We start from the raw sequence: 19,024 nt of genomic DNA on the forward strand, positions 1-19,024 counted from the left end.
GCGCTTTCTTTTTCTTTCTAATTTTAAGGAATTGCTGGTTCTGCTTAATGATCTTTTCTTTTCCTTAGGCCTCCACCCTAATATTACCCACCGATTCTAATTTTTCTCACATCTTTTGTCTTTAGTTTGTTCTTTTCTCACTTTGTGTTCCTGAGCAGTGCAAACATTTCCTTTTATCTTCTCACTCAACCTGTTTTGCACTGCCAGTTAGACTCAAGCTTGGCACTTCTTTTTTGTAATTATCTTATACATATATAAATAAGGTGGAAAAAAAATAATTTATCATCTAATTCACATGGGTATGAATACGCACATACATATGCACAGAACTCACAGCAACAAGAGCTGGAGTTTCTTGCAGCTCTGCTTCCTTTCCCAGCAGGCATGCAGGTGACTGTAGCCCTCCACGTTTTCTCTGTTCTTTGGGCGCTGGCTGGTTGCTGGCAATCTGGCCTGCCTGGTTTTTCTGGCACATTAGCCTGCGGAGTCCTGTACAGTCATTGCACTCCTCCTTTCCAGTTTTGTCACCACTGACAGAGCCAATAACCTCTGTGAAAGCAGCACTGGGACTCTTAGCCCCAACCTGGCTTTCTTTTCTGTGGTGCAATAGCCATGAGTCACACAGAAGTTAAGGTGTTAAGAAGTTTAGGACAAAGAAGAGCTCACCATTCATTGCACCATTTTTCATTATTTCTTCTTTGCAGACTTTGATCTCATCACCTCCCCCAGACATTACCCTTATGAGACTCCCCACGTTGCCCCTATTCACTCACTGGGTTCACTCACTCAACTGGGGCTGAGGGTTCACAAACCCTCTCCCAGGACAGCTGGAGCCTGTTTCTTATTAACTTACAGAACGAGGGCAGATACGCTACCTCTAATTAAACTGATGTATCTGAAGAAGCTGCAGCAGATGGCTCTGGCTGGAGGAATTACGTCTGTGCTGGGATTGTCAATCAGATCAGTTTTCTCACCATTTGGAAAGACTGTATGAGAGTGAGTCTTCAAGCAGGTGAAGAGGAGTAACAGAGCTGCAATCTGTTTCTGATTGAGGTTGGAGCTTCTGGCTGCTAACGTAGCTTGTCACGCAACAGCAATTGGGCCAACTACCAATTCTAGAAAGACTCTTGTTTGAGTACCACCAGTTCGTTAGCATGTGCACTAGGCTTTAAAAACACTAATGTTCAAAAGGAGGCTGGTAAAAAGCTTCACCTGTTGTCAACAATTTGTTTAAGCTTTTTTTTTTTTTTTTTTTTTTTTTTAATCTATTCAGTTGACCATGTATGATCTGTCTTTGATATTTCCTAAAACGTACTGAGTTTTGTTCTTCCTGTATTGGACTTTGTGAAAGACAGGGTAGCTCTGTTCCTGTTTCCTTTCAGTCCATTCTTCAGACAGTTCATATTTTTATCCAATTGAGGAAACCAATTCAACACAGTGCTTGTGGAAAGAGAGAAAGATTGAGGTTATACCTTAATGCTTGCAAGCAACTGGGTACAGGTGACCAATGGTCAAGCTTAACAAAAAAATGATTGGGTCATTCCCAGTCAGTATTGGGAATATAAATCTAGTGCTTTAATTCATTGCCAAAGAAACTTGAATAAATGACTCCAATTTGTATCTCAAAGTCATCTCAACACTGAGAGAAACAATCTTACCTATTTAAGTCAGAGGGCTCCTAGTAAGTCTCCATATCTATATATATATATAGATATATATATATATATATGTATGTATGTATTTTCCCACATCTCCAGAATCTGTTTTCCAAGTGGATTTGGGAAGTCAAATGTACAGGAGCCAAGTCTTGGTTCTCATGTTATAATCAATCAATCAGACTTCTTAGTCATCTCATTGCAACATTCTGGTTCTGCTGCCAAGCTGGGCTGGTCAACAGAGTTTGGTTTTCTTCCAGTACACATTGGGACTAGCAAGGCAGACTACAACATCGCACCTCTTCTGGGAGCTGCCAGGGCCTCTTCCTTTGTGCAGAGAGTCAGACGGAGGCCAGGGAGCAGAGTGAAGGGAGCAGGCAGTCTCAGCACTCTCATCTTCTCATCCAAGTTTCTGCCCTCTGAATTGCTAAGGCCTGGCCTGAAGTAAAATGAACTTATGCAGTGTGCTGAGAAGTAAGGGACATTTAGACAGACATACAAAGTAGAGGTGATGTCCTGGAGCAACAAGATGCACCAAATGAGAACAGATCTCCAAGAAAGCAGAGCCATAGTCCCCACACCTGGTGTGAATATTAATCACAAAACTCACAGAAACATGTATTAACCTTTCTCCAAGGCATGATCAATCCCTGCCTAACTACTCTCCTGAACTGTAGTGAAAACATTTTCTGGGAGCCATACAGCTTATCTTTCCCATCTCTCGGTAACTCGGTAAGTGCTCCAGCACTTGGGAACAGGATCAGGGCCTGACCAGGGCAGCAGCTGAGCTCCATGGAGACTGCAGACACTCACTCAAAGCTGAGCAATGAGCAACAGAGTCATAAAATCAATAAAGCTGGAAAAGACCACTAGGATCATTGAGTCCAACCATCACCCATCCCCACCACACCCACCAACCATATCCCTCTGTGCCACATCTACACATTTCTTTAACAGCTCCAGGGACGGTGACACCTCCTCTTCCCTGGGCAGCAATGAGAAAAGCGTCAGTATGTGAAAAGTGTTGCCCTGTACCCAAATCTCTTGGCCAGAAAGTCCCAGCTTCACGCTGTCATTGTGCAGTGCAGCACCTCGTGGTGAGGCAGCTCACTCTGCCCCACTGAAGCGCTGGCACCAGGGGGTTAACGCCAGCAGGGCTGCAGCCTCTGCCTGCATCACAGCCAGATGCAGAAACTGCCAAGCCCCAGTTCCAATAAAACACAGCTTGCACGATCTGTAAGCATAATAAAATAGCTGTTAACAATTCTGTAACTTTCCCTCTAAGCTTGTAAAAGCCTGAAGGTCAGCTAGAAGGCAAGCTGCATTTCTTCCTGTCGACTGCATCCCGTCTTTTTACCTCACCCTCTGGGGCTGTGGAAGGGTGAGCACCACACCTCATGGGGTTCCTCTGCTTTGCTCCCAGCATGAGAGCAACCAAAGGAAGAGGGCCGGGGCTGTTGCTGGAGGCTCTCAGCAACGTGGAGTGAAAGGAGCAGGATCTGCAAACCCTGTCTCCAGGTGAATCTTCTCAAATCTCTCAGTAATCCCCAGCCAACTGGGGCTGGGTGTGCAGACCCAAGCATGTGTTCCTGCAGCTGGTAAGCTGGCTTGAAAGGACACAGATGGAGGGAACGAAGCAGCTCTGCCATAGAGCAAAGTGGGAAGAAGGACAGACATAAGGAGAGAAAAGACAAGAGAAAGGGAAGCAGAAAAAAAGTCATCCTCCTCCTCTTGCCACAAGACACTTCATTTCTTGTTTGGCAGATAGAGTGCATTTATTTGTCATCTCTAGGGTCAAAAACCTCCTCATTTAATCACTGAGATTTGGAGGGACAGAATGTGTCAACACAACAATAAGAACTAGATTTAAAATGCTTTCTCCAGTAATTTCCCTCATGTGTCCATAAACACACAGAGTTCTCAAAAGAGAAGGCATCCAGACAGAGGGCCCAGCAACACCACCAGAGCAGCCCTGATGAAGTCTCTAGTCATGACAAGAGTGTGTCACCAGCTCCTGGCCATTAACAGCAGGAAGAATAGAGCCTACACAGAAGGATCTTTTTACCGTACAATCCACCAAGGCTGAAAAAGACCTCAAAATCATCCAGTACAACCATCCATCTACCACCACTATTTCCCCACTAACCCACGTCTTTTAGTACAACATGTAAACGTTTCTTGAACACGTCCAGGGTCGGTGACTCCACCACCTCCCTGGGCAGCCCGTTCCAGCTCCCAGCCAGTCTCTTGGAGAAGTATTTCCTAATATCCAACATGAATCTCCCCTGGCACAACTTGAGGCCATTACTTCTAGTCCTATTGCTAGTTAGATGGGAGAAGAGGCCAATCCCCACCTCACCACAGCCTCCTTTCAGGAAGTTGTAGAGAGAATAAGGTCTCCCTGAGTCTCCTCTTCTCCAGACTGTACAATTCCAGCTTCCTCAGCTGCTCCCCATAAGCCTTATGCTCCAGACCCCTCACAGCTTCGTTGCCCTTGTCTGGACACACTCCAAGGCCTCCATGTCTTTTTTTGTGGTCAAAACCAAACCCAGAACTTGAGGTGCAGCCTCACCAGGGCTGAGTACAGAGGGACATTTTAGCAAACTCTGTGTTGTTACATTTTTATTATGTTTCACATTACAATTCTGTTTATTTCAGCTAAGAAAAAAGAAAAGCCAAAAGCGCACAAACCTGCAAAACAAGTTCAAGTGCAGACTTTCAAGATCCAGAATCTGTACCACAACGATTCAGGAGTATCCAAAGCCCTGCTCCTCCCGCAGGCTTTTGCTTGCCATTATGTTGCAGAAGTTGAGGTCGGGGTCTCCGGGGGAGACTGGGATGAGCACCGTGAGGAAACCTGAGGCTGAACACCACGACAGGCAGAGCATTGCCTTCCCACCAGGTGCTGCCAGCTCACTTACAGAGCAGCAATTGCGCTTATGATGATGACCTGTGATCCATAAGCCCATGCAACTCAATAATTATCTTTTCTGCCCTCAAGAGTTTGTGGTTTAAGGGCTGGCAAGCGTTAATGAGAAACTTTTATTTAAGACTAACACACACGCTGCATACTGAGTTTTCAACAAGAGCTTCCACTGCAGCGTGGGGTTAAAGAATTGCACCAAAGACATCAGAAGGAGCTCAGTTTTTATACAACATTGACCAAAGGAGCTGAAAGCAGTAGGAATTCATTATCAGAGGAACAACATCAGTTGTCAGGCCACAGCAGCCAAAAACTGAAGCATAAAGATTGTGGCATGACAGCATGTGGTAAAAACCTACTGTCTACTGGGAAGAAAGGAAATTGCACGGCTGAAACATCACAGCCAGACACTGCTGGCGGGGCCTATTACTGATCTGAAGAAGGCAAACAATTCCCAAGCAGAGATGGAGATTAACTAAACGAGAGCATAAAAAGAGCCTAAGAAAACATGGAAGTCGGGGTGGAAAGAATGAGCCTCATATTAAAAAGGAGCAGCAACACATCAAATATCATCGCCTGGATCATTCAAAATGGATAACGTGAGCACACTGGATTCTCAGTGCTGGGAAGTCTCCATAAAGCCACTGCGGAGCACTCCTGTGCTGATTAAAAGTCATTCATGATCTGAGCTTCAGATCGGTGCTGTGAGGTGGATTCAGTTGAATTTTTTTCCAATTATTCAGAAACTTAAAGTAGGTTTAAGCCTCTCTACATGCTGATGTTTTCATACCAGATCATCCAGAATCCAGCACCCACAGCTGTGCATACTGAATGTGAGTTGGGGGCTGGATGCCTGAAGAGAGGAACGTGGGTTTCTATCTGCATTTGGTAATGTCATCTGCTTTCAGACAGCAAAACAGGGAGTAATTGATGGACAGCATGCACAGTATGAAGTCATTAAACGAGTGCTATTCTGGGATGACATTTATCATCCTATTCTCTAGGGTGTTTTTACTGTAATTTTTATTTATTTATTTATTTATTTGTCAGACCACCTCAGAGAGCAGCTATGCTTTACCAACGTGAAGATCAGTCGTGAAATTACAAAAGCACACTGCAGCAAACCCATGAACCAGCTACAGAATGCTGCCTTCTGCTCAATAAACAAGTACGAATTACACTCAGAATTCTAAGCAGGTTGGAAAAGATCCCATGTAGATGGCAGGAAGGTTCTGCACTTTGGGGCATGCAGCCACCTTTATGACACTCCTCTGTTCTTGTTCCAAACTTACTGGGATGCACTGTTTGTTTTGGGATGGGTGCTTTGTTTTAAATACATTACAGAGAGCATGGTTTATAATTCTGCCTTTATTCATGCTCAGTTGATAACTGTAAGACAGTACAGCAGTTTGGTGGCTGGGTTAAGATTGTTTTATTTTTTTTTGCAGTTGCACAGCAGGTAGACATTTGTACATACAGATGTGTGACATTTTCAGATGAAAGCATACCTGCATTCAAACCTCAGAAAAACACACGGCAGTCTCCATGCCTTGAATCCTTCCCTCCACACACTCTCCACTGAGCTTTAAGAGGTGCTTGCTTAACACCTGAGCCGTGGTCCCAAGTGTTATCAGACCTCCTCTTCACCGCTGGGAGGACAAGCACCATTGCTTGGCCCCTTCAGAACTTCCAGCTTACAAGATCAGCAGATGTACAACACAGCTTTCTGCTCAGGCTTTGCTCCCTGACCACCTTCAGCACTGGCAGTGGGGATGCAACGGGAGCACACTGCAGGGAAGTGATAGGAAAGGTCTGTTCTTACTGCTAAGTAAGCTCTAACTGCGTGAAACCTCACCCTCAACCAGGTATTCTTCCTCATGAAGCCACACATGAATGCAACAGGAGGTGTCCCTCAGGACCTTGTCCTGTCGCAGTTAGATATGCTCTGTGCTCACCTACACACACCCTACATCTCTTGACTGTTCAGCTTAAGAGATGTCAAAGGATAACAAAGCATCCAAAAAAATAACTAAGATTCTGAGTGAGATGCAGATACCATCCTAACTGCAAGTGAAATCTGAGTATTTTTATCTTAATGAAAGAATAATATCAAAAGGTGCTCTTACCTGTGCTTCTACTGGCAGTGCTATTGCAAGCAGAAAGGTGGTTTTACTTAGCAACTGGAGATGGGGACATGCTGTCAGCAATTTAATAGCTTCCCCGTTTATAAAAGACAATTTATTGGGGAAACTGAACCCCCAACAGTTCAAAACACAGGAGAAAGAAAAAGTCAGCAGCAGCTACATGAGCCTGGATGGAAGCAATGGGACAACAGGGCCTGCTGGCAGTGTCCTGCAGACCAGAACGACTGACAGCACATCCACCTTCTGTAGCACCATCTGCCACAGGCTTTGGTCCCTTTGCCAGAGAGCTCTTCCCGGCACACAAGCTCTCTGCTGCTAATGAGGAAGCATCTAGCAGGACAGGAACCTCAGCCGAACTCTGACAGCATCCCAATTAAGTTGAACAAAGACCCAGACGCCGAATCTTGGACAAAGAAGCACATACGATCTTGACAAGAGATCAGGCTGGGCAGGCAGAAGGAAGCTGTTCAGAGCACTGAAAGGCAGCACACCAACAGCTACACGCTGCCAACTGTGAGAACTTGGCAGAAGGAGAGGAATGGAATTAACGTAAAAGTCTCCACATGATTCTATTCATTGATATGGATGATTCTGGCAGTACTACCCAAAATTAATTGGATTTTCTTTTAACACAGTAAAAAGACTGAGTACTCAGTTTAAATACTGAGATTTCAGCAAGGTGCTACACACGGAGGTGAGCAGTATCCCTCTGCACATTCTCTCTGGCACGTGTGACACAGCAGGCAATAAAATACTGTCAGCTGTATTGAAAAACCACCTGGAAAGATCGGGTTGTTCGAGTCGTGTTTGCAGACCTGGTGTGCAAAGTCAGATACACAGAGCTGTGCAGTGCTGGCTGCTCTACAACCCAGCAGAACCAGCAGGGCCCATCAGGTCGCTCTCCTGGGAGACAAAACTCACCAGCTTCTTTGCTAAGCGTCACTACAGGTGGGTTAGTGATGCTGCTACGGTGGACAGAAATGCTTCGCCGCTGCCTGATCCTTAGCCAGCTGGAGCCCTAACTGGTAGAAAATCCTACGTCCTTTCTTCCAGATGGGATCCTCAGCCAAAACACGTTGGTTGGGAAATGCAGAAATCCATAGGAAAGAGCATCTTCCAGGAGCATTTCCTGTTGAATTAGTATGGTGGCAGCAACGCAGGCAGCCAGGAAAGTCAGAACAGAGCCAGTGCCTACAGATACAAAAGCCAATCTTCCCAAATGCCTGTTGAAGATGGAAGAAAGAAAAGATACTTGAACTTAACAAATAGCTGACAAGAGTGGTGTGTAACTGGAATGCCAAATCATCACACTTGAAAATAACTTTCTTTGCAAAATAAGCCAACGTATATGTAGGTCTGTGAGTCACAGTTCTGAAACAGCACACAACCAACTTGTGAGGTTTGCTGATACAGGACGTTACAGAAGGTGATCTACCAATCAAAGCCCATGAGAAAACAGGCACCGCATCCCCATTATGACTAAAGCAATCTCTGACTTGGAGAATACCTGAACTGCAGTACAACAAAAGACATGCACTGGTGAAACCTCCTGTACTTCCAGCAGCTTCACTCGCTCCCTGCACAACGAGGGACCACAAGCACCCCAACAACTGGGATGAGAGGCAGATCTGAGTCTGAGGAAGCCTTGTGCTGCTCTGCCCTCGGCAGAAATGACGCATGTTAAAACTAATTCATTCATGATTCTAATCTACCCAGTTTCTGAGCAAAACCAAACATTTGCACAATATGAAACAGTCAAGCACAAACCAGATTAAAAAGTGAAGAAAACTACAGGTTCTTATTTCTTCTTGTTGGCTATTTCCATTTACTTCATTCACAATGCTTTGTTAGCACAGGGCGTTCAGCCTCCGCTAACTAGAGTCCGCTCAAAAAAATACAACAAACAAAAATCAGCCCAAGGTCGTTCAACATGAGACAAAGCAAAAGAAAGTCAAGTGATGTTTCTGGTGCTGAAAGGCAGTATTTTCTGGGAACAAAACACATAGCATCACATGTCAATACCTTTGTTGTCCTTTTATTTCATCACCCGTAACCTTTCTTACTCAACAAGCTATGATACCACAAGCTGCTGCGAACACTGAACTGGTAGCACCATCGCTGTTTCCGTTGTTGTTTTTAAGCAAAGAAAAAGTCACGTTTATTTTGTAGTAGCAATAGTTTCTTTTTTATTTTTAATATACTTTAGGAAACAATATACAAAGCTGAGCTTTGCCACCATTCTCAAACGGCGGGTTGCTCCAATTACACAAATTCAGCGTTTTGTGATGGTTAAGAACAGCAGTCAGCACCAGACTTGAACAGTTAGCTACAACACAAACATCCTTCGAAATGAAATGTCATAATATCAAGACAAGTAAACCAGGAGTTAACATATGACAACTGTTGGAGGAGGTGTCTTAAATCATTCTTGTTGAATTTTATATTTTGTTAAATATTTTATACACAATTTCCTGTTTACAAGTTTTAAACAAAACCTCCCTTGAGGAATTATTTAAGTACAAAAACGTTCAACAAGAACAGTTCTAATAAAGAGTCCCCAAACAGACCAAAATTTAATGTGTTGACCAAAGGAAATGAAAACCAGTGTTTCTTTGTTTTAACATGTTTATTACAACAGATACAATTCACATCTGACTAGCTTCTTTTTTTTTTTTCCTCTTTCCCCTCCCACAACCATGTTAACATGTTCATTGGGCTATTTCTTTATAATTGAGCAAGTAATGTACTTTCAGCACACATGCCCAGCAGTACTATAAGTCCATTCTTACAGGGTGCAAATGGAAATACGTTTCAATAATTTATACAAACAAGTGGGTTATGCTCAATCACTGCAATTTTAAGCTACTGTACACAGGAATGAAAAGATTATAGAAAAAGTGCCATAGCAACAGTGCCTTAAGAAAAGAGAAAATTAGAAGCATTAAAAAAAAAATGGATAAAATCAGATTTAGGATTTCACAGGGAAATGGAACACAGAAAATGAGAAACATTTCTCTGTAAAACAGAAATGGAGAAGCACTGCTCTTGATTCGGTGCAAGTGTGGAAACAGTTGTTTCATGGTATTTTTGTACATTACCCCAATTGTTGCAGCCTTAGACACAGATCGCCTGGCGCTTGCATTGAATTTTAGGAAATGCAAGATTTCTGAATGATAAATTAACTAAAAAAAAAAAAAAAAAAAAAAAAAGAAAGCTAATTTTGCAGACAGGTTTACATGTAAAAGGCTAGGTATTTAGCCACCTCAGCATCGATTAGTTTTGGATGTCTAAGCTCTGATACACATGGCTTCCCATGGCTTCACTCTACAAAACATATTTACAACGTGAAGAATACATCTACAATAAATCTACATTTCAAGGGTTTTACAAATCATTCTTGTATCTTTCCCCTGAATTTGACTCCCTCCTGTCCCCTTCCCCATGTCATCTTTTTTTCTGCCCAGCTCAACGGTCCAAAGTCTACTCAAATGCAGCTCAAAAGTGTTAAGACTGGGCATCAGTTTAATAGTTCCTGTACTCAAAACCATGTGCAATTGTTTACAACTTTTCACACCATGAAGGAATTCTGATTCTTTAGCTTTTCAAGTTCTTTAATTTGTTGTCTCAAAAATAGTATCCTGCAAGAGAAAAAAAAATTAATTAGTATACACATTTCCATCACACAGAGATGCACAGAAATGTGCCTAGAATTCCACTGAAAAATGCCAAGCTCCTCAGCTCTATTAAAAAACTTAAATATTTTTAATTAATTCTTAATATATTCCATCAGCCACACATTCCCCGTGCAGGCACAGAGATCTGCACTACTTGGTTCCTTGATTTAGAAAATTAACTTTCATTATGACTGAAACACAGCGACATTCAAGCCTACTATTCATCTGAACTTCACTTCAAGAGAAAGGACGCACTAGAAGAGTACAAGGAATATTCTGAACAATGCTATTACATCTGCGCCATGCAGTTTTCCAAACTGTACGACTCAAAACACTCTGAAGTTGTCACCAAACACGGAGCTGCTCTGTTCACAGCCCAACCCCAGGACCTTCGGTGGAAAAGAGGTTAAAGGTTTCTTCTCACAGTCGTGTCTTCTATCTAAATTTGCCCGTTCTTGGAGACACAACGCCATCAGAAATGCAAGCCATCGTCCTCACACCTTTCTACTTATTTCCTCCCCCTATGCTGGAGGATTTTATACTCGGCAGATTTAGATAGCGGTGCAGGCAGAAGAGTTACATATGCTTTTGTTTCCCTAAAAAAAATTATCCCCATAATGCAGCCTGATGCATTTTAGTTTGAACCAGCCACGTACAGAGCCATAAATTCATTTCATATGTAATTCAGCAAACAAGTTTTAAACAAAGAAGTTTTCTTCTCAGCATCTCTTCTTTCTAGCATTTCTCTCTGTGACTGGCAGAAGAAAAACATTCTAAAGGCAGCTTCTAGTCAGGGTAAATTCCTACCTCAAAGTATTTCATCATTAAAAGACATTTAATGAAAAAAAGCTGCAACAACATGCAACTGAGAAATCAATTACATTTCTAAGTAAAATACTCCTTCTACTGAACTGGCATAAACAGTTGCTTCAATTAACAAACATATGGTTTAGACAGTTTCCCAGAATTTGTAATGAGTATTTTGTAGCAACTTCACCCAGTGTTGAAGCGCAACGCAAGCATATGAAGAAAACTTTAAGAAAAAGCTGAAATACTGCATAAATATTTTGCTAGTCCAGAGCAATTTTGATACAGATAGCATGTCCACTTCAGCAGACTTTTTATGAATACTTCTCAAATATATCCTTAGTTCAGCTGGTTGTGGATGCCCCATTCCTAGCAGCATTCAAAGCCAGGCTGGATGTGGCTCTGGGCAGCCTGGTCTGGTGGTCAGGCGGCCCTGCCTGTAGCAGGCGGGTTGAACTAGATGATCACTGTGGTCCTTTTCAACCAGGCTATTCTATGATTCACTAAAAGGGAATTTTCTACTGAAAATTAGGTAAAAATACATAAATCAGGATAGACAAACTGAACATAAACACACTAAGGTCAAAAGGTGAAGGCATAGGAAATCTATCTGCCAATGCAGAGTCTCATTTTGCATGCTGCCAGTTATGATTAAAACAGTATACTTTGAGTTCTGTTTTACAACAAATTTAAGTAGATCTATTCTGTGCAAATTATATCATCATTCAAGTTGATTGGCTTGATGTTTGATATTGATATTGGCTTTGTGAAGGCCCTTCCTCTTGCCCCACAAACTGTTACTTATGCCATGTCTTTGGGATGGCAGCAAAAACAAAAGAAACTTGCTATCACAGAGTCAAAGTCAGAGAAATCATTATCCATTGATGGCTTAAAGACACAGAGTGTACAGCAAACAAAGCACCATTTAGCAAACTGAATAATGACACCTGATGTTACGTCTGATAAAATTGCCTATCAATACAGAGTAGTTTACTAAGACATTTTATTTCATCTGTAAGAAACAAAGCTGCTGATTAAATATCCTACAGGAATTGCAACTTATGTTATGAAGCTATGAACAAATAAAGATTTTAGAAACAGTAACAGCCACACTGTTAACGACAACCTCTTTGACTGACTCAAGAAGGCTGTTTTCCCTGAAGAACTGTTTCCCTGAGAACTCCTAAGACCTTCTCTAATGTCTCTTACCTAACCAACAAACACTGGTTTTACCTTGATGTGTATCAGAAAGAATTCTTTAAACCTGTTCCAGCTTTAGACCCAATGTCTCATTCAAACTGTAGCATTTAAGAACAGTATAAACGATGTAGACGCGCATTTATGATCTCTGCATCACGTATTGAAGGATATTATAGATTTATTCTAAACCAGTGTACCTGGAAATAAATTTATTTTCCATCTGTGTAAGCATATCTGGCCCTATTCATTGTCAAGACGTATCTGTGTAGAAAACAGGTAGGCCGTAGACAGGAAAGACAGCTTTTAAATTTTGTTAACCATCAGCATACTCATAAAGCCATCAATAAATATTGCTCAGACAAAACAATATCAGTAGGCAATTCTAACAGCACCTTGAAAATCACCAAATTGCTATTCTGAAAAGAAACACGCTTACCTTTGCTCACGCAAAGTTGCTTGAATTTCACATACTCGAACTAAAGATCTTAAATTCTTTAATTCAGTACAAATTTCTGACATATGAACACTTCCCATGTTATGGGCTTCCTCACGTAATCTTGATGCCTACAACAGTGAAATAGAAAAGTCAGCGTTTTGAGTCAAGCATTGGAAACAATGGGCTGCAGCCACAAGACTGCTTGGTGAGTGCATCTCAGAACAGCAAGCACTGTAACTTCTACAGCGCTGTGACTTCTGAATGTACTGTAAATCAAATCAAAAGTACATTACAAACGTCATGAGTGCTCTACAAATGTCCACTTAGAATCAGAAAAGAACAATGTTGGATGTTGATATGTCACATAACCCAGGCCGACGCTGGAAGGGGCGATTTAGATTTCCTTAACCCTAACAAACCTTTCTTCGACCATCTTGAAGATGGCACACAACAGGGCTCACGACCAACTTTCATTCCTCATCCAAGCCTTGCTGACAAAAACAGCTGAATGTCATTTTCTTTTCAGCAACTTTATGAAGAAAAGAATTTCATCACCCTCTTCAGGTGTTCTCTTGTAAACAAACTCCTTTACTTCAATATTTCCACTACTCAAGCAGAGATGAGCAATGTGCAAATTCAGAAGGAATGGCCTTTCTCCACAGCAGGCACATTTCTTACCATTCCTACCATTTCTTGTCACTGAACTGGATATGTGACTCCAGTTAACCTGGGTGTGACTATTCAAAACTGGTTTACTCACAACACTTTCACATGATGTAATACAGTATGTAAACACTCAGCACATTGGTAAGAGCATCCAGCAGGGTACATGACTTCACAGCATTAGCTGTTTTGCTTCCATTTATTACTGATATTGGAGGGGAAAAAGTGACCCAAAAAATGGTATATATTCAAATTTTCTACATTGGGAGATATTCTCAATTCAGCACACAGTGAAAATAACACTGTCAACTTAAAATCTCCAACTATCAAGCCAAAGCCACAGCAAGAAATGACTGTGCTCATCATTTCCACATTTCATGGCAATGGTGGTTTGACTCAATACAGTTTGTCAATGTCTTAAAATAGTATTTAAAAATTAATAGAGGAAAAAAACAAGCCAACAAACTAAAAACCCAAAACAGAATCAACAGAAACAGCGCTTCCAAGAGTAATCCTGCAAGTTACTTGCCATAAGCTTCTACTGTAGGCTTGAGGCAGTGTGCAGTTGCTCTTCAGAAGGCCAAAGTAAGATGGGCTAAGTAAGATTAGTATCTGACCTAGACCATCAAACTGGATTGCCTTTGACAGAAAAGACTTCAACTGGACACAATAACCAATGTAGTTTCTTTGAATAACACATTCTAAGTAGCTGACGTGCATCCAGTTTCCCTATATTGCCACCATGTACTTATAAGGATGATGAAGAGTATGTGAAGAGGAAAAAAAGATTAAAAAAACAAAAGGTTTACATTCAGTCTGAGCTCTACATCAACTTAAAAACTGGATCCAACAAACGAGGCACAGTTCTTTTTTCACTGTGAAGAGCCAACAACTCAGTGACTCAAACTGTGGATCGCTCTCAAATAGTTTAACAACGTCACCTAATTCTTCACATTTTTCACATAACAAAGATTTTAATAAAAGATCTGTTAAAATTTATGTTGTTTGTAAATTTCAATCGAACTTTGTCAGTAAGAGAAAGTATTTACAATGATGACTGTTCTTCTATTGGAGAGGATTTCAAAAGCACAGGTACATGAAAGTAAGACAAAGTACTCAGTTGGTAAACAGCCATCATACATCAGATGTGGAGGTCTGGCCTAACCTCCCACCTCTCCCCTTTTTCTGGCTAAGGACCAGCACATTTCCCTTAAAGATCCTTCTAATTTCTAGAAAAGTCAACGTGGCTAACAAAAAAGAGTTTTTAAGCCACCCATTCAGCATTCCCTCAAGAAACAGAGCACACGTGTACTCACCTGCTTTTCCGCATGGTCTGCAGGCCAGCCTTGAACATGCTTTATAAGGTTTTCATTGAAGTGTGCTGCTAGCGTAGGTGTTAACGAACAGGTGGGTCGTACAGATGGATTCTGTGGAGCAGGTGTTGAATTTGATGCACTAGAGCTAGAGGTATGATTTGGACCTGGTGATGGGCTTCTTTGACTACTGGAAGAAAGAAATGTTATAAAGTAAGAATCTAAAAACATGTAAACACAGAAAAACTAACACAAAAAATCCCCTTCTTCCAGCCACATAAAAGCATATAAATCAAGAGAAGGTAAATACTTCTGGTATATCAAACATGCAACACTTATCCTCAAACCTCTCAGGTGTATGGGAATGGTTTGAGTGCTACATGGCAGAGTTTTTCCGGTTGTTGGGGTTTTTTCTGTTGTTGTTTCTTTTTAATCTACCTAACTTAAAGAAACGTAGATTGCGGCTATGTTTTAGTGTCACGTAATTATTAAGCACAAAGAGTGCTGTCCCAGTCTAAAAATATAACTGTATGGACTTCACAAGTTTAACCATTTTTACCAGTGCCAAAAAGCAAATGCCTTAAGTGACACTTAGATTTTGTACATCCTCACTTCAGGTTCTGAAGAGATCAGAAGCTGTACAGCAGCAGTACATTCTGATTGCTTTACTTGAGCAAATTCAAGCAAACAATATTCACACTGTTAATCATTTGCTGGAGAGTTTGTTCACAGAAGCAAAATAAATAAATAAATAAATAAATAAATTCCACCACCAAAACTGTTCTATTCCCTTCATCAAATGAAGGATCAGAATCATACAACCACTGAGGCTGGAAAAGACACTCAAGATCATAAAAAGCCCAGTTATCCACTTAACACCATGTCCCTAAGCATGGCATCCACACGTCTCTTAAATGCTTCCAGGGATGGTGACTTCCAGTTCCCTCAGCAGCCTGCTCAATGCTTAAGTTACTTTCTTCCATAAATAAATTATTCCTGATATTCAACTTAAACCTCTTCGTGTGCAACTTGAAGTGGTTGCCTTGTATCCTACTACCAAGGTTTGCCTCATCCCCGCAAGTGCTGCTATCCAGGCGATCTGATCTTCTAGAAGAACTTACCCTTGGATGGGCAATAATGCAGGCTGGGAAAGCTTAACAGCTGAAGTTTCAGCATGTGCCCTTTTTCACTCCTTTATCCTCTTACCAAAACAAGGTTTCTGCTTCCTTGTATCCCTTTCTAGTATTTTCCTGATCGCTCCCCCTGCCCCTTCACTCACAGAGTGGAGCTCTGCTCTTGTGATTTCCTAAGAGGCAGGATAGGGGCAGCTAAAGCATGTCAGCATGGACAAGGACAGGTCAGGAAGGCAACAGACTGCCTCTGTCCTCACCAGCCTCTTAAGGGAGCAGCAAACTTGAGCACAATGAGAGTCTGCAAGTATTACAAATAACAACTACTGTAACTCATCGAGTAACCTGAGGACTGACACAACATCTTAGCACAGTGCAACTATCTTCACAGTCCACTGCCCAGAGTTTTGCCCTAATCACTCACACTTGCAAAGTACAGCAGTTTTCTGAACAGTCTACAAATTAGGTACAGCACGCTGCTGTACAGCAACAAAGACTTTCGCTCCACTCTAAAACTTCCTTTGTTGAACCTCATTCCTTTCAGTGCCCCCAAACTTTTTAAAAAGCTTAATACATTAAAAACAATTATGCAGAAAGATTTGGAAAGATTTGTTCTTAGAATTAGATACACAAATCTCCTCTGATTTCAGGCAGCAGAAGTTGTGTGAAAAAGACATAACTGGAAAAAAATGTATATATTTTTTGCTATGTATTCTCTTCAGTAATTGGCCTAACCACTTTACAACCACTTGAAAGTGCAAGCACTTAACATTAGAAACATTCTGTCGATGAGAACCCGCATTTAGATTTTGAAGCTGGAGTTGAAACTAGTCAAGAATGTGAAGGGCAAAAAGGGCTGTAGATGCACAGCAGAAGAAAGACCGAGACTAAGACAGGTGGGGCTGCCCTTCTCATGTGCCTGAGTGCATCAGCAGAGACAAAACAAGGGAAGTATTAGGCTGCAACAGAGGAGTAAGTTAAGGAGCAGTTAAACCAGACAGCACGCACTAAAGGGTAATGATGGACCTGGCAAGTATGACTGAGATACTGTATCACGTTGAAGCATCACGGTGAGAAGACAAGTCTATTGAGAAGGGGGAAAAAAGCAAATGTTACAGTCATCTACAGCAAGCCAAGGAGCATGGACACTACAGCCTGTTGACCTAACCACAGTCACTGTAAAACCTATGGAACAAGTCCTCCTGGAATCCACTTCCAAGAACATTAAAGGCTAAAAAGCAAAAATAGAGAGCCAGAACAGATCTGGCAAGGACAGATTATGCCAAACCAACCTCAGAGGAAGGGGAAAGCAGTAGCGATGTCTTCAACAAGGCCTTTGACATGGTTTCTCCATAGTTTTCTTATCATCTAACTCCTCAGTCATCCATGTCCATACATCATGTGTAAGGTGAATGAAAAGCTGACTGGATTGCTGGGCTCAAAGTGTCAATCAGCAGTACAAAGTCAGCAGTACAAAGTCCAGGTGAAAGCCAGAAACTAATGCTGTCCTTTGCTGATCCATAACTCGGGGGGAGAGGGGGGTCAACACTGTTCAGTGTCTTTATTTACAACACAGATGCTACTCCAGAGTGCATCTTCAGTGGATTTGCAGATCACACCAAACTGGGAGGAGCATTCAACACATGGGAGGGCAGATTGTTATTCAGAGGGATGGGAATAGAGCAGACAAGAATCAATTTTTAAAGAAGGAGGATGCAAAGTCCTGCACCTCAGGTGGAATAATCCTCTGCAGCAATACTGGAATAACCCCACAGAAATGTAACAGGCTGGGCATTGAGTGGTCAGAAAACAGACTTGCAGAAAAGGACCTGAGGATCCTGGCAGACAAGTTAAATGCAAGTCAGGAATGTATTCCTGTGGCAAAGCAGGCCAAGCATATGCTGGGCTGTATTAGCAAGAACATGGTTGAATACAGCATTCCTTCTCTTTGTTCAGAGCTTGTAAGATACACAGTACCTGGAGTGCTGTGTAGTAGGGAGCTCAAAACCAGGCAAAAAAAGCTGCCATACCAAAGGAATCCAGCAGAGGACCACAGAGCTGTTAAGGGAGCTGAAGCACATACCATGTCAGGAGAAGCTAGAGGAACTGGATTTGTTCTGTCTGGAAAAAAAAAAAAGAGGCTGGAAGAAAGAGCTGAAGGATCTTAATATCTTCAGCTATCTACAGGGAGAGCAGATAGAGCCAGGACCCTCCCAGAGAAGCACAGTGATAAGCCAAGAGGCAGAAAACAAGTTGAAAAAAATGGAAAAAGAGAAAAAAAAATATATATCACTGTAAGAGTAGTCAAACATTCAGAAGAGATGCTCAGAGCCTGCAAAATCCCTTTCTTGAGAGATATTCAAAGGTCATTTTGGTTCTAGTTTGAGTTGGAACTTGGACTAGATCATAACCAGAAGTCCCTACCAACCTAAATTATTCTATGATTTTATGCATCCATACAGCATCAGCATACTGATGGCTTAGAGAAAGGCTATGTTGACTAACTAAGCAGAACTGACACATGATCTTCAGTATCTATTTAAGCCTCAGTTGCAGTGGAATCAAAGTATCCCTGTGACTTGCCTTCTCATTTACCATCCCAACTTTTGACTCCTACATAACGAGTAGAAATCTCTTCAACATACCACAAATGTTTCAAGGAATAACTAAAATCTGCGAGCTTCTGAAAAATAAACGTGCATCTTAACTATGAATAAAACATACTGTCCTAAAATATCCTAGCACTAAAATATCCCAGTACTTCTACGTCAGCAGCAGGGGGAGCTACTAATGCAGCAATGATACAAAACTGCTGTTGGGTTTCGTATTGCTTCGCTACCAGCAAATACCCCCCTTACCTGCTAAATGAATTACAGACTGTCTGTGCCACAGGTAATAAAATGCTTCCAGACAGGATAAAGCATCTGTACACAAAGATGGAAACGGGATGGTTGTGAAATACACTACTGCAAAATCTTATAGTATGTAAATAATGGGGAGGAAAGACATCCTTCCAACACTTTTTCATTTTCTAGAGTAAGAGAAAAATATTCCCAATTCTTTATTAAGAGAAACCAGT

General features: G+C 41.7%; 1 protein-coding gene across 5 annotated transcripts in view; it reads right to left on the bottom strand.

Moving 5' to 3' along the window:
* Nucleotides 1-10,178: 10,178 nt before the first annotated feature.
* Nucleotides 10,179-19,024, bottom strand: part of WAC (WW domain containing adaptor with coiled-coil) — a 53,336-nt gene continuing 44,490 nt past the window's right edge. For 2 of the 5 annotated variants that reach the window (XM_052692536.1, XM_052692538.1), the window contains exons 12-14: nucleotides 14,819-15,005; nucleotides 12,840-12,967; nucleotides 10,179-10,360 (exon numbers count right to left, since the gene is read on the bottom strand). In XM_052692536.1, the coding sequence (XP_052548496.1) occupies nucleotides 10,291-10,360; nucleotides 12,840-12,967; nucleotides 14,819-15,005 (385 nt within the window). In that variant the 3' untranslated portion in view covers nucleotides 10,179-10,290. Of the gene's footprint in view, nucleotides 10,361-12,839; nucleotides 12,968-14,818; nucleotides 15,006-18,003; nucleotides 18,067-18,803; nucleotides 18,870-19,024 lie in introns of those variants that run through there. The other 3 variants (XM_052692537.1, XM_052692539.1, XM_052692540.1) reach the window with 3 other exon arrangements.

Source organism: Tympanuchus pallidicinctus, unplaced genomic scaffold, assembly GCF_026119805.1.
Source record: "Tympanuchus pallidicinctus isolate F22 unplaced genomic scaffold, pur_lepc_1.0 scaffold3, whole genome shotgun sequence".
Lineage (NCBI taxonomy): Eukaryota > Metazoa > Chordata > Aves > Galliformes > Phasianidae > Tympanuchus > Tympanuchus pallidicinctus.